The following is a 14,454-nucleotide window of genomic DNA, read 5'->3' on the forward strand; positions in this document are numbered from 1 at the left end:
AAGATGACGAAGGTAGGAAGTTTTACACAGGACACAAATCTGCAAGGACTAGAGTATTCAAATCATACTGTCATATTGCAGCAGTCTGCAAACAAATGTGTGGACACACTGACCAGGTACAAGTCCTTGGAACTGTCCATTATTGCAATGAGTTGCTTGCTGAGTCCAGTGAACACTGTGGTCTACTGCTTAAAGCATGGGAGAGGGATCCAGGCAGTCCCCGAGCGCTAATCCTGGATCTGCCACTGACTTGCTGTGTGGCCTTGGGAAAGTCACTTAATCTCTGTGCCTCAGTTTCCCCATCTGTAAAATAGGGATAATAATACTTACTTATCTACCTTCCTCACCGGGCTGCTCTGTGCCATAATTAATATTCACACAGCATTTCAGAACTGTAAAGCACTACAGAAATGCCAAGTCATTCGATTTAAGAAAGTTTACCCATGTGAAGAAATAATGATGGGAAACAACAAATTCAGAAAAAACATTTAGGCATAATTTTTTTTACATGAAACAAATGTATATTAATACCTTCTAATCATTTTACGTTGCACATCTTTGACAAAGTTTACATTGAGAATAAATATACTGGGCTCATTTTCTGTTGGCCTAATTCAAGAGCAACGCTACAGGAGCCACTGGAATTACATTTCAGCGAAGCTGTAATCACAGTGCAATAAACTTGTCATAAACAATGTAACATTTTACTCTCCTTTTCAATATATTTGTTAATATTTTATGGTTCTATACAGTCATCACACAATATTTATATATAAAATTTAGGCACAAAATTATTTCCCTAAAGCAATAAAATACCAGCAAACACACAGTAGAAGAAATAATGTGTCTGGGACAAAAGGGCAAGAAAAAGCCAAGGGTTTTACATGGAAACCACAAGCTCCTTAGAGACTAGGGCTCAGCAAGTCTACTCAGTTCATGATTTCACCTCTTACATTTTCCAAATGAATGCTGAAATGACGTTCACCATGCAGCAGCATCAGCTGCACATATTTCACAGGAAAAATCTATTTTAATGAAAGACACTTATAAATACAGTTCTATTTTTGTCTCTTCATACTAGAAGTTTAAACACAGTGGTGAGTACAGAAAAGCAGACAGTAGAGTCATCTTCTGTATCCTTCACAGTGCAATTCCATGTTTAAATATTTCAGTACTTACACTGAAATATGTATTTGAAGTTGAACAAAATAAAAAGAAATAAACCACCTTCAAAAATATTTGGCTTCTACTTCTTACTAAGCTGTCCTAAAGGAAGAAGGTCACCAGGAATACTGGAGTATGAATTTTCAACCCTTAGATCAACAACCTGCTTATCAGAGTATAAAGTGAGGCTATAGCTATTGCCAAGAATTTCAAGTGTATTGGTTAGAAGGAATAAAAAGGCCCATGGCTTAGAAACCAAAAACAAATGCCTTAAGTACCCTTTCTACCAACGTATTGACAAAGCTCACTACCCAAGGCATTCCAAAGCTATATAAATGACCTTGTGGAAAGCTTCTCAAAGTGACTCTCCTTAGCTGTGATACAGCCGTAACTACAACTCAACATGTTGCCAAGAGGTTGATCCTTAACCTGCCACCTCCCAGGACTGTGCACTGCCCTTCCACACCTCAGATCAATTTAACTAATGTACACTTTTAGAAAAGCTGAAAAGCATTATTTTATGACAGATGTTTTGCTGTGTTTTTAGTTACAGCTCTTATAAACTATCTATGCTTTTATCACATTGGAGATGACTGAGTGGAAAGAAAAAGGAAATCAACTGCTTTCAAAGGTGGATCTGTACAAAGGCACATGACACACATTTTTAAATATGTATGTGCTAACATAGACACATACACTTGTAGAACTTCAGTACATTTCCAGATGATGTAATTAGGACATATTCCTCATGTTCTGTATGACAAGAAGGTAGATTAAAGTCCAGGTGACAATACATAAATTTGAAGTTATCTATACAGTTTTTATATGTATTTACTAAAACAGGAAAACCAATACCTTATCTTAAAAGACACTGTTCCATATATTATAAAAGCCACCTGAATACTGGACAAGCATTTACTGAAGATCATCTGTGCTGATCACAGCAGTAAATGAAATAATAATATAACAATAAATATACATTAAGAAATGGGAAATTGTTAGGACAACAGGAAATTTTTAAATGGTTGCAATGAGTATGTCTCATTGTCTTTCCTTTGGTAGGTACTCTGCTCCACTAGTATGATATTTTTTATATATATTTTGAATAGACAAGTCAAAATGTATAGCACAGAAATTTTCATGTTACATGGAAAACTACAAATTATTTCTTTTCTTGATGTTTCTTTTTATCTAATTTCCCTCTTTTATTTACTGTTGTGTATATGTTCAGTGTTTTCAATAAACTAGATGATTGCTTTCCTTTGAAATACAATGTAAAAACCAGCTACAAAGAGTATTAATATTCCAGACAATTTTTTCACAGTTTTTAAGCCCTTAAATAAAATCCTTTCGCTTTTTAATTACATTCTTAATATACCCCCAGCATAAATCATAACAACATAACCAAAAGATTCTTTTTTCGGCATCTTCCTTTCTGTAAAATATGTAACAGAGCAGAAGCCATTTTGATTTTTTATGCACTAGAAATTATGCATGACACACCTGCTGACTCATACAGCAAATAATCATGCCATTAATTACTTTTCTGTATAAGCCATTTATTGATGATTAGACAACCTACATAATTCTCAAATGCCATCTGGAACTCAGGAATGGCTGTCAGCATAAAATATTAAATACTGCCTTCCTATAAACAGTAGAAAGCTGTAATATGGTGCTGATCTTGGTTGGGGTAGAGTTAACGTTCTTTACATTGTCTGGTATGGGGCTGTGTTTTGGATTTGGGCTGAACACAGGACTGATAATATAGAGATGTTTTTGTTATTGCTGAGCAGGGCTTACACAAAGCCAAGGCCTTTTCTGCCTTTTGTACTGTTACGCTGGCCAGGAAATCAGGAGTGCATGGGAGGTGACCCCAACTATCCACGGGGATATCGCAGACCATATGACATCATGCTCAGTATACAAAGCCGGGGGGAAGAAGGAGGAAGGGGGGGGACGTTTGGAGTGACAGCATTTGTCTTCCCCAGTAACTGCTACCCATGATGGGGCCCTGCTCTCCTAGAGATGGCTGAACACCCGCCCATGGGAAGAAGTGAATTAATTCCTTGTTTTACTTTGCTTGTATGCACAGCTTTTGCTTTCCCTATTAAACTGTCTTTATCTCAACCCACAAGTTTTAAAGCCTTTACCACTCTGATTCTCTCCCCAGTGCCACTGGTGGGGGCATGAGCAAGTGGCTGCATGGGGCTGGGTTGCTGGCTCCAGTTAAACCAGGACAAATATATAATTTAGTTATTTTATATTGCCAATAATTACATATACTTAAAAGACAGAACTCTAATATAGTCATTTCAGTTTATATGTATTATCATAAAGTTAGCGGTAAAAACCTCAGGTATTCACCTTTCAAATGGACTATAATGAATTTCTAAACATTTATCCAGACACCACACACAACTGCCTTTTCAATCTGAAGATATTTCAGCATTACTGCTTTGTGTTGTATTCATTTTACAAACCCATTACAGAATATTTGTATTCTTAAGGTCATTTTGGTCAAGTTCAGCTTGACAATGCATAAAGACGACATTACTAAAGATACAGAAAACTGAGTTATTTGAACTCAGGAGCTGCCAAGTGCATATTGGAAATATCTTGCAAAGACAATTAACCTAAATGGCTAAAAAGCTGTTGTATGTAGATGGATGCCTCCCTGTTGTAGGAGGCAAATCACTGGTGAATGCCATGTTCAGCCTTGTCCTTTAAACTGTCCTTGAGCAGATATGCTCACACAAAACTGATTTAATACAAAATGTGTATACTCACAATTTAGATGCTACAATTCTTTTCTCTTTTTGAAGACAAGCACAGGGGTAAAAAAAAACAAACAAAACCTTTTTGAATGTTATTCTGCTTAATTGCTTATATTATATATAACAATATTTAGCAATCTTCTGAGGTGCAAAATACAGTGAATTTTATCTTTCTGATGAAATAAAATTGCTTTTCCATTCCACTAGCTACATTATATCATCCTTTTCCCCTCTATCCACCAATCAAGGAAGACCCATCAAAACACATTTATAATGCAATAAGGTCTGTTCTGTTAGGTCTGAAGAATTATTTTAAAAGTGTCCCTTTAATGATACTGTTTTTGCAGTAATCACTACTAGTAAACATAAAGCACATATTCCTTTTGGTCAGCTCTACATAGTTCAGGCTACACAACAAAGTAAAAAGCAATTACTTTTCATTCCAGATTTGCATCTTCCCCAGGGCTCCATGTCATATGCATAAAAGCATCCTTCTGTGTCTTCTTTCTTTCTCTTTTCTCTTTTTATAGCAGAAGCCAAGATAATGTTTAGCATGACTCAATAACGAAATACCAAGTTCTGCAATGCTGCTAAAAAATGCATTAATCAGCACTGGCTCCAAAGAACTGCTTTGCTACTGACCAGAGACTGAACACATCTTTAATGTAATAATACAATTTTTTTAACATATAAACATAGATAATCATTGCAGACATTAACTCTAAGCACATACTACTGTTATAAATTTAATGAGACAAAACATAAGGAGAATACACACATATGAATAAAACAAAGCAGTTTTACAGAGATTTAAATGCCCACTAATACTTGTAAATTCCTATGTTTATCTGCACTGAAGCATCCTGTGCTGGTCATGTATCATTATGCACAACACAGCAGCTATGAACTGATGCATAAATGAATGCATAATCACCAAAATATTTCCTTAACATTTGATAAAGAATCTTGTATCTTAGAAATGCCACTTTAGGTAGAAACAATACATTCCTTACATTTGCAAGGCAAACATGATAAGCTCTTTATCTATTCTCCATACACCTATCCAACTGAAGACAACATTTCTATTTAAATAAGATAAAACAGAATATTAAGGCAAAATACTAACTTAACTTGTTGCAATGGCTAGGTGCCCCACTTTCTCTGTCTAACAGGGCCAGTGGCCAGTGTTGCAGACAATGACACAGGATAGGACACAGACAGATCAAACAACCAACCTTCCCACCTAAAAGGCTTGATAAACCTGTTAGAGCATTGGATGAAATAATTAGAGCAATAATGAAATAATGAACTGTGATATTCTTTCTGGATTCTGGTACCTGTTTTAAGCACCTGCAATTAATTGCAGCTGAGTTTACCATGTTTTGTATGTCTTTGACTAAAATTATCAGGACTGTTAAATGACGCAACCACCTTACACTTAAGTTATTGTGTTCCTTTGAACATTTTCAGTTTTCTTCAGCCTCATAACTTCTCCCTTTCCTTCTCTCCTATCACATCTGCCAGATTTGCAAGCTAATCTTTATTCAATTGCTAGTTGCAGCCAGACCTCTGAATAAATAGAAGACAGCATTCCTTGCTGCTATGTAAATGTAGAAGTAGGGTCACATCTGCATGACTGAGATTTTATTGTCTTTACTTCTTTTTTTTACTGCAACGTAAAATACTTAGAAGTTATAGAGGTGAGAACAGCAGAGATGGTTATTTTCTCCTCTTTGGTTATTATTCAAAAGTCTTATGTCATCCTCGTGCAGTCCCATCAGCTGAAACCCTCTTTTCTCATTTCATAGCAATGGCTATGTCAACTACTAGAGAAAAGTCCAATAGCAAGAAGATGAATGTGAAGATTTTATCCAAAGCCCAAATGAGATTTACTTTTAGCTTGTCCGGGCTGTTTCTTGGCCCAGTGCCAGGTGAGGATAGATCCAGGATAACAGTATTATTTAGGTGTAGATAGAAGTTAAACATTCAGAGTTTAGCCCACTATGCAATAGGACATTAGCTGCTGGGCAGCAAATGGGAAAAAGAATATTAATTGCCAGTTTCTTAATCAGGAGTATGATATGTTGGGTTTTAAGTTGGATACACTTCCCATTTCAAAGGATCTGCCTTCAGCCTCAGAAAAAAAAATGACGTGTTTTCAGATTTCTTTACCTCAAAATAGGGTCAGGGAGAAGAATCATAGAAGGCAGTCTTCTTGAAGCAGCTACTCATGTGGAAATAGCAAGTGCAAAGAAGAAAAAGGGTCACAACCAACTTAGTAGAACCTGTTTTAACAACAGCTACAACACCACAGAGAGGACTTTCTGTCTTCTTTTACAACCAGCCACAAAAATTACGTAGTACGGCAACTGCATCCTTTAGATGCAAATGTATGCAAACCATAGTTCAAAATAACACCTTTTTTTGACATTCCAAGCCAGCATGACCAATAATAAATTAAATCCCTCTCTCAGAAACACTGATATAATGTTCAGCAATTCTTCTGCTTCTCAGACAATTTTCAATTGTATTTGACAAACACTTTCTACAAGCACAATACAAGGATTAATCAAGGCAGCAGGAATGATTCTTATGCTAAGCTTCCAAATCAGTTTGCCAACACTAGAAATACTGTTGCTTTTCTAGAAAAGAAAGGTAGCCTGACTGAACCAAATCTAACTGAAGTGTTAAAAAATGCCCTTTAGTCATCCATTTTCAGGAAAAATTAACATCAAATTTTCTGTTACAAGCCCAAAGATTAAATTGGACTCCTTGTGGTCCTTCAGAGTTGCCTTCTATATGATCTATTATCGTCCAGAAGAGAAAACAAGATTGTGTTTGGTTTGTTCGGCTTTTTTAAAACTGGAACTTGTATATAACTTCCTTGAAGACAACTGACAGGCCCTTTTTGACCAAAAAGTATAAATTCAAATGTAGGGTTTAGTCTGAAGAGTTCCCAAACCATCTATATTTTCAGGGAGTAACTTCAGCAGAAAATCCAGAACTGATGACCCAGTATTTCTCCTCTCCAAAGATTTAGGTTGGTCTGTGTGATTATGTTGTCATGGGTGAATTTTTTATCAACGCAACTGTAATTGATGTGACTGAAAAACACAGATTTGTATCACCCAGAAATGTTCTGCTGCATGCAAATGAACAGTTGCCATAATGGAAATGAAGAGACCTTTTGCACTGTCTATACAGTCAGAGCATCAGAAAGGAAAAACTCTTCATCTTGTAAGTAGACAATGACATTCTGATTATCTTTGCTCTCACTCTTCATCTGTCTCAGGTCATCGGTGAGCCATGATGATCATGGTGAGTAATGCTAGAGAAAACAGTTAGGAGCCACTCTGTTCACAAAGAACATAAAAAAATAATTAAATCCTCCAAGACACTTATAATATAATCTACTATCTGAAAGTTCAGGTAGTCTAGTTAATTCACATAGGCATTAAGAAAAGCAGTAAAAATGCAGCAGCAGTGGGGGGGGGGGAAGCAGAAGAGAAATGAGATAAAGAAATTTATAATATATTCTGAGAAATAACAGGGCAAATAAACAAATTTCAGATGCCAAGTTTGAAGTCACTTGTGCATCACTTCTGCCCAGGCAATGAAACACTGCACTGGAAGGAAAATTTGCGTACTGAAGACTCACTCAAAACACATTGGGAAAATGATCATGACAGTGGATTAGATAACCAGGGATTTGTATGGCTTAAAACTTTACACAGCACAAATGGAAGACACATATTCAGGAATCTGTGCTGCCAAAGAATCAAATATGAATTAAACAGTAGTTCAACTGGTCTTCCTGCCTCTCAGAGATCTAAGAATTAGACTTGTACAAATTGCTCATCTGCTGTAATCTGGAAGCTTTACAATCATCACTTCCATGACCTTTTATTCTAGACTAGTCAAGACACTTGAAAATAAAAACAAGCTAAAAATTAAAAACAACTGATAAGACTTTAACAGTGTGTTTAATATTGAAATTACAGAACATAACTTTTGGAAAGGAAAAGGGACAAGGATTGCTATAGAGTAGAAAATAAATGTGAACATGGCATTTCATGTTTCATCAGTGGTTCTATTCAAAAGTATTTTATTGTTAGAACTGACTGCTATTATTTTCATTGACAAGCTTCTCACAATGCCACTAAATTGACAGACCTGTGTGCAAATGTAGAGAACGGTAAGGGAGGACATGATGTCCATCAGACACAGCTTTGAAGGATATTAATCTAAATGTTCCCAGTGTTCAGTCTTTTAGGAAAATGGCAGAACTCACTAGATATCAAGTTTTACTGGCACACCACAGGTAATGCCATTTTTGAATTATGTATCATTACTTGTATCTCATTATACTACTCTAAAGTAGTAAAGACAATTACAAGTATGACAACAAATAATATCCAACAGAAGCCCTTCATACTCTTCCTTGCCAAGACAACACCATCTCCTTTTATTAAAGAATGGATTGCTTTAAAGAAGAAAATGCTTATAACTTAAACAGTATGCCACAAGCTACATGGATTAGTCTTTCATTTATCACAAGTTTGTACCAGGCTTATCATAGAATCATTAAGGTTGGAAAAGATCTCCCAAGTTCATCAAGTCCAACCTTTGACTTAATACCACCATGTCCACTAAACTGTATTGCGAAGTTTTTGAATACCCACTCATTTTTTGAACATCCACTCATTTATTGAACACTTCCAAGGATGGTGACTCCACCACTTCCCTGAGGAGTTTGTTTCAATGCTTAACCATTCTTTCAGGTTTAGTGCAACAGGCTCCTTCTCCTCTGGCGATATCTCGATGTAGGTACTAAACAAATAATAGTAAGCTGCTGATCTGTATTTAGTCCTACAAGCATCCCTCCTCATGCCTGCAAATTCTGCCTACCTTTTCTTTGACTAGCATTGCTATTAAACATGTATGTGTATGCACATGTGGAGAAAGAAAAATAGTGTTTTGACATACATGCTGTAAATATATGCACAATGAGCTATTCAAATAAATTATTGATTTATAACTATTTCATTAGTCACAAAATTTAAAGGACACACAGTAAATAGCCTTGGGTTAAGAATACTTGGCAACCTAAGTATAATAAAATGAACACAACTAGTACTTCTGCCCAGTCATTAACAGGTTATACTTCACCTTATAGACTACGGAAAGAGTTTTGTGGAGGAGTTTCAAAGATTGGGCATCGTGACACCAAGTGCACTAATGACTGGAAGATGAATAGCAATTGGAAAATCAAAACTGATACTGCCAATAGAACAAACACAAAATTCAACCTTGTGCTAGAATCTCTCTCGGAGGGAAAGGAAAAGGCAAGCTGTAAAGCTTCTAAAAGAAAGACTAGAAGCTTTTATTTGAGAAGATGAGTAAATAGACCTTAAATAGCAAGTGATGTAGGCAGAGTGATAAGCAAAGATGATATTAACACCAGTAATCAAGTGAAGCAAAGCTGTAAGTATTAACGTCAGACAGACAGATGAGATCATAATAGCCATGGTGCTGAGGTGAGCAAGACTTCAATCTGATTTATGGCTACAGGAACAAAGAGGAACTCTCAGGTCCCAGAGCCACGTAGAACAAGAATATATCAGGAGAGAAAAGAAAACTCAAGAATTGTTTCTGACATTATTATATTCAGGAAACCACTGAAGACCAAGCAAATTTTCTGAGCTAGGTAGAGTTTAACTGGAGTGGGGGCAGACCACTAAAAATAAAGCAGTGGCACCTTCATAAAGGTCATGCTTATGGCTACATTATCTGAAGAAAGGTGTGGAGGAGGATGTAAAAAGCTGAGGATGGATTCCTGAGAGATCTAAACACATACCTATATACAGAAAGAGGAGGGGGAGAGGAGACCCACCAAGTAAGAAACTGAGTCTGAAAAGAGAAACAATCAACAAGGACAAAATAACAAATGCCTACGAACAACAAAATTTAGTGAAGACTATAACATAGCATCACAAAGAGATGACAGATGGAGTGGAGGAGAACAAAGGACTAGCCTGGAATTCCTCCAGGAAGAAGTCAAACAGAACATTAGTGAGATAAATTTCAGTGCAAATGACAGAAACCAGAAGTGAGCAGTTCTAGAAAGGCACTAGAAGACAAGAAATTATGACAAGTATACAAAGCATACTAATGGGGAAAGGGGCAGGAGATGAAGGACGTCAAGGGATAGGACATTAATCCAGTGAATACAAACTTCTGAAGTTGAGAGTTGGCTTGTGTTGTTGGGGTTTTTTTAATATGAAGAGATTCAGGCATATTTGTTGTATATGGGAAGGAATTCAAGGAGAGAAACAGAAATTTTAAAAAAAATCAAAAAGTTTAAAATAATAAAAAAAAAAGAAGATCGGATGGTGGATAGGGACAGGAAAAAGTTCACTGGAACAGGTTCAAAGACTACAAAACAAAAAGTCTGTTTCAGTAAACAAGGAGGAAGCTTCAATTTTGACCTTAGTTGGTTAGTTTTAAGAAGTTCATATGGAGAGAGGGGGGAATAGATAAGCTGAATGGAGGCCTATATGACTAATAAAAATACATAACAGGCAAAACTGCAAGCAAAAATACTCATAACAGATGACAGAAATCCCAGAGATTAAGAAATACAGAGAGTCAGCAGAATCAAAAGATTTTCACCAGAGATAGCAGTATCTCCAAGGCATTGCACATGGCATTAGGAAGTGAGAAAATGGATACTGGGAGTCAGCCAGGACCATGAATTGTCAGAAGGGTTTAGAACTGTATGAGAAGAACAAAAAATAGTGCTTAAAGGGAACTGATAAGCTGATAGAGGAAAGTAGAAAAGAATAAAGGAAGTAAGGGCAGAAGAAAAGTCCCGAAGACTAACAAAATAGAAGTTTTACAAAGTCCCATTCCTGGAGAGAGAGAGAGAGAGAACAAAAATGTTTAAAAAGTTCAAACAGTTACCACAGAAAAGGAACAGTGCATAGAGAGACCAATTCAGTTGTGTAGCTGATCTGGCACATGATATACAGTTCAAATGAGAAACAGCACCAGGGTACCTAAGAGTTGGATGGTTATCCATATGGAAACTGAAAAGTGAGAAGTTACGAATGGAAGAAAGTTGCAAGTCAAAGTCAGACAGAGAGATGGGAATAGGTAGAGTTGTATGCATGCAGACCATAACAACATTAGAAAGACAGACAGAAGGAAATTCTTTTGTTAAAAAAATAAATAAATAAATAGGAGCAGGAAGAACACAGAACACAACAGCACAGAAGTACCACTCTTTGACCCAAATTCAAAACAGATATTGTTGGAGGTAACAGTCTCCACAGAAAGGACCAGAGATGAGGCAGCATTAATAAACAAGGAAACAAAGCTCTGTGGGCTGGAGGGAACAGCAGAAGGTAAAAAGACAACCTCTAGGTACTTTGAGACCAGTAACCAGAAACAACAAGAAAATAAAAGGAAGACCAAATAATGGAGGAGATGAGAAGTTTTGCACCTGAAGGAAAAAAAGAAGTGACAGGAATGACACAAGTTGAACCAAAGGCAGATGTAATTTAAGGGAAGAATTAAAGGACATTACACCAAAGTGTAATCTAGACACAGGTTGATATAAGAACATGAAAAGCATCAGAAAACAGAGAGATAAACAAACACCAATAAAGCAATCAAAAATCACAAGAGATTCATATATCCTGAAACTTCTGTTATCTGAAGCTGTTAGACATATACTCTCTCTGACATATATTAACAAACTACATTGATAAGGATGATTTGGTCTGACATAGTTATACCAGGAAAGATTTAATCCCCTGAAGCTTATACTGCATGCCAAGTCCACATAAGCTGTACTGGTCAACGTATTTTATATTTGTACACTCTGTAACTATACTAAAAGTTCATGCCAACATACACTAATAAATCTTTTGTAATGTAGAACTGGACTAATCTGAGTCCTATTCTCCTAGGAATTTTAATCATATTTATGGATCATTTGCCAGAATAGCATACTGATTGCTTAATTCTTCTCAAGATACAGTACACAAGGGAGTAAATAACATCAGTGGTCAAGTGTTCTTATGCATCCTTGGATATAGAGAGGCCTGGGTTCTTGCAGAGGAGTGTTAGAGGTTTTTTTAAGGAGCCTGTTTTGTTATTTTAAGCTTACTCATTCTTTTCCAAGCCCAACATCACACGCTAGTACGTGTGATATTTAACTGTACCAACAATTATTTTCAAGTAGATTTCTGAAGGCAACAGACTGTAAACAGAATGAGGCCAGCTATTGTATTTTAAACCAGACATATCCCTTAACTAATTTACTTTATAGGATCCCTGCTGCCCAGCTCTGTACAGAAGCAGCTGCCAAAAGTGTCCAAAGCCAGAGAGTTTGAATCTTGTTTGCTGTGACTTGAATAAACAGCATAAGAGATTCATCAGTTCACCTGGAAAAGAAAGGTGCTATTCTTTACATTCCTCTATTAAATTAGAGATTTACAGGTGTGTACAGTGAGGCCAAGCAAAGACAAGAAAATTAAAAGGAAATTAAACTAGAAATTGATAATGACACTTTTATGAACATAAAAGGAGGCCCATGAGGGAAATAAAGTCTTGGCAATTACCAGTGAAATTTGTTTATAGCTGATGATACAGACGTTGCTTAAAACGTATATTTAATCCTTGTCTCTGCAATTGCAAATGATACTAAAAAGGAAACACTTTAACAGTTCTAATCTGCTGAAGCAGGCAAGAAAAGGACTCAGAGCATGTCTCACTTCTGTGCCAAGGTTGCTGTTACTGTAGATGTTCAGGACACAAGCCAGTGCTAGTAACTACTTTTGACAGCACAAATTACATCTTTCACTGACTTCCACAGCAAATATGCGTGTTTGCATTAGAAGTTAGATTGCTGAGAAATTTCAGCACATCTTTACCCTACAAAATAGAAAACCACTCAGGAAAGAGGAGGAGGAGAGCAGAAGGCAGACTGGGCAATAACCAAGCCCAATGAGTCACTGCAAGACTCACTAGCAGCAATGAGAAATTCACTCATGACTACGTGCAGAAGGACTGGTGACAGTACACTGAGATCTAGCAGAGGATCAAGTCTGCCCAAGGCAACAAGGCAACCACATTCCCAGAGAAAGAGGTCTTCACTTCCTTCAGGAAGAAAAGAATGCCAGCACAGCTTTTCATTGTCATATGGTTCACATTTCATATGTTAGGTAAACTTTACTGGCAATATCCAGACACTGCCACTAAATCCTGTGCCCTGATAATCTAAGACATGGTATTTTTGCCATGTATTAGCACAACGACCATAATGTATATTCTAAAGACAAGATCGAGTCACAGTTACCAGTACTCACAGCTAGGCCTACACTTGTCACGTGGAATCTAAGCATCTAGAAATAATCTTCAGAAACACAGTAAAAAATCACTGTATTACTGTCACTGTTATTAAACTATCATTTAGTATTTTTCATATGTACTAGATTTTTCTATTGATCATTCAATGTACTCCATTAAAAATGTTACATGGCAGGCAACATTGAGGTAACACCAACCAACCTCAACTTTCTTATATACTAACAGTTGTCTAAACCTAAATTTCAGGTTGTGATGTGCACAATCACCGTTTAAGGCAACATGCATGAAGTCTAGAATTCTATATTTACCAAAATTTATTCCTGAAACAGGACTACAAAAGTTAGAGAAACAATGGGAAGGAAAAACGGGAAAGAGAAGTCTGATTGTTATTTTCCAAGTTTAAAGTATTTCAGATAACCTTAGCTGGAAAATAGGAAATAAACACTTAAATATATTTTAAAAGTTAACTAAAGTGTGACATCAGGTGGTATAACTGACCTGCATGGCTAACTCTCAAACAGAAACCCCCTTAGAGTAAACTCATCCCCTCACATTATAAGCTTGACATCAAGTCTCCACCATGCCAATTCCTATCTCCAAATAGACTCCACACCTGAATGGACTTGCTCAATTGCAGCTCCCCTTACTAATGCAAGGACAAGGTATTTCTCAATTGTTCCACTTGCAGGATTCAGACAAATGTGACACTGCCTTTCCTGGAAAATTTTAATCACAGGATTGGGATATAAAACTGATACTGCTTTTGTTAGAATACTCTTAACTGCATTAAATGTGGATACAAACCATATGGGTATGATTTCTTGCATGTATTTTAATGACTCTGCATGCCTGCATAAAATCTTTAATAAAGAGAATTAAAACCAGTGAACTCATTATGCCATCAGGAGAGAAACGGATGAATTTTAAATCACTGAAGGCTCCTATATACATTTTTGTTTCATTTAAGCAGCCTGGAGAAAGGAGGGAAGATATTATAAAAATGAGCAAGTTTTTACAATACCTCAACACTCCCTTATGTTGCTTAATGCCTGTTTTACATTTTCAATTCAATGCACCAAACTGAATATTTTTATTATTTGATCATTGCTGCATTACTTGAGAACATTTGAGAGTTCTG

The 14,454-nt window shown here is 36.4% G+C and overlaps 1 protein-coding gene across 10 annotated transcripts in view; it reads right to left on the minus strand.

Moving 5' to 3' along the window:
• The window catches only part of SLC4A10 (solute carrier family 4 member 10), a 149,724-nt gene that overhangs the window by 95,791 nt on the left and 39,479 nt on the right, over positions 1-14,454 (minus strand). For 2 of the 10 annotated variants that reach the window (XM_027678749.1, XM_027678748.1), the window contains exon 2: positions 114-303. The exons of the other annotated variants lie outside the window; for them this stretch is intronic. In XM_027678749.1, the coding sequence (XP_027534550.1) occupies positions 114-140 (27 nt within the window). In that variant the 5' untranslated portion in view covers positions 141-303. The remainder of the gene's footprint in view (positions 1-113; positions 304-14,454) is intronic. 10 annotated transcript variants of the gene reach the window in all.

This window comes from Neopelma chrysocephalum, unplaced genomic scaffold (genome assembly GCF_003984885.1).
Source record: "Neopelma chrysocephalum unplaced genomic scaffold, ASM398488v2 Primary Assembly neopelma1_44, whole genome shotgun sequence".
Taxonomy (NCBI): Eukaryota; Metazoa; Chordata; class Aves; order Passeriformes; family Pipridae; genus Neopelma; species Neopelma chrysocephalum.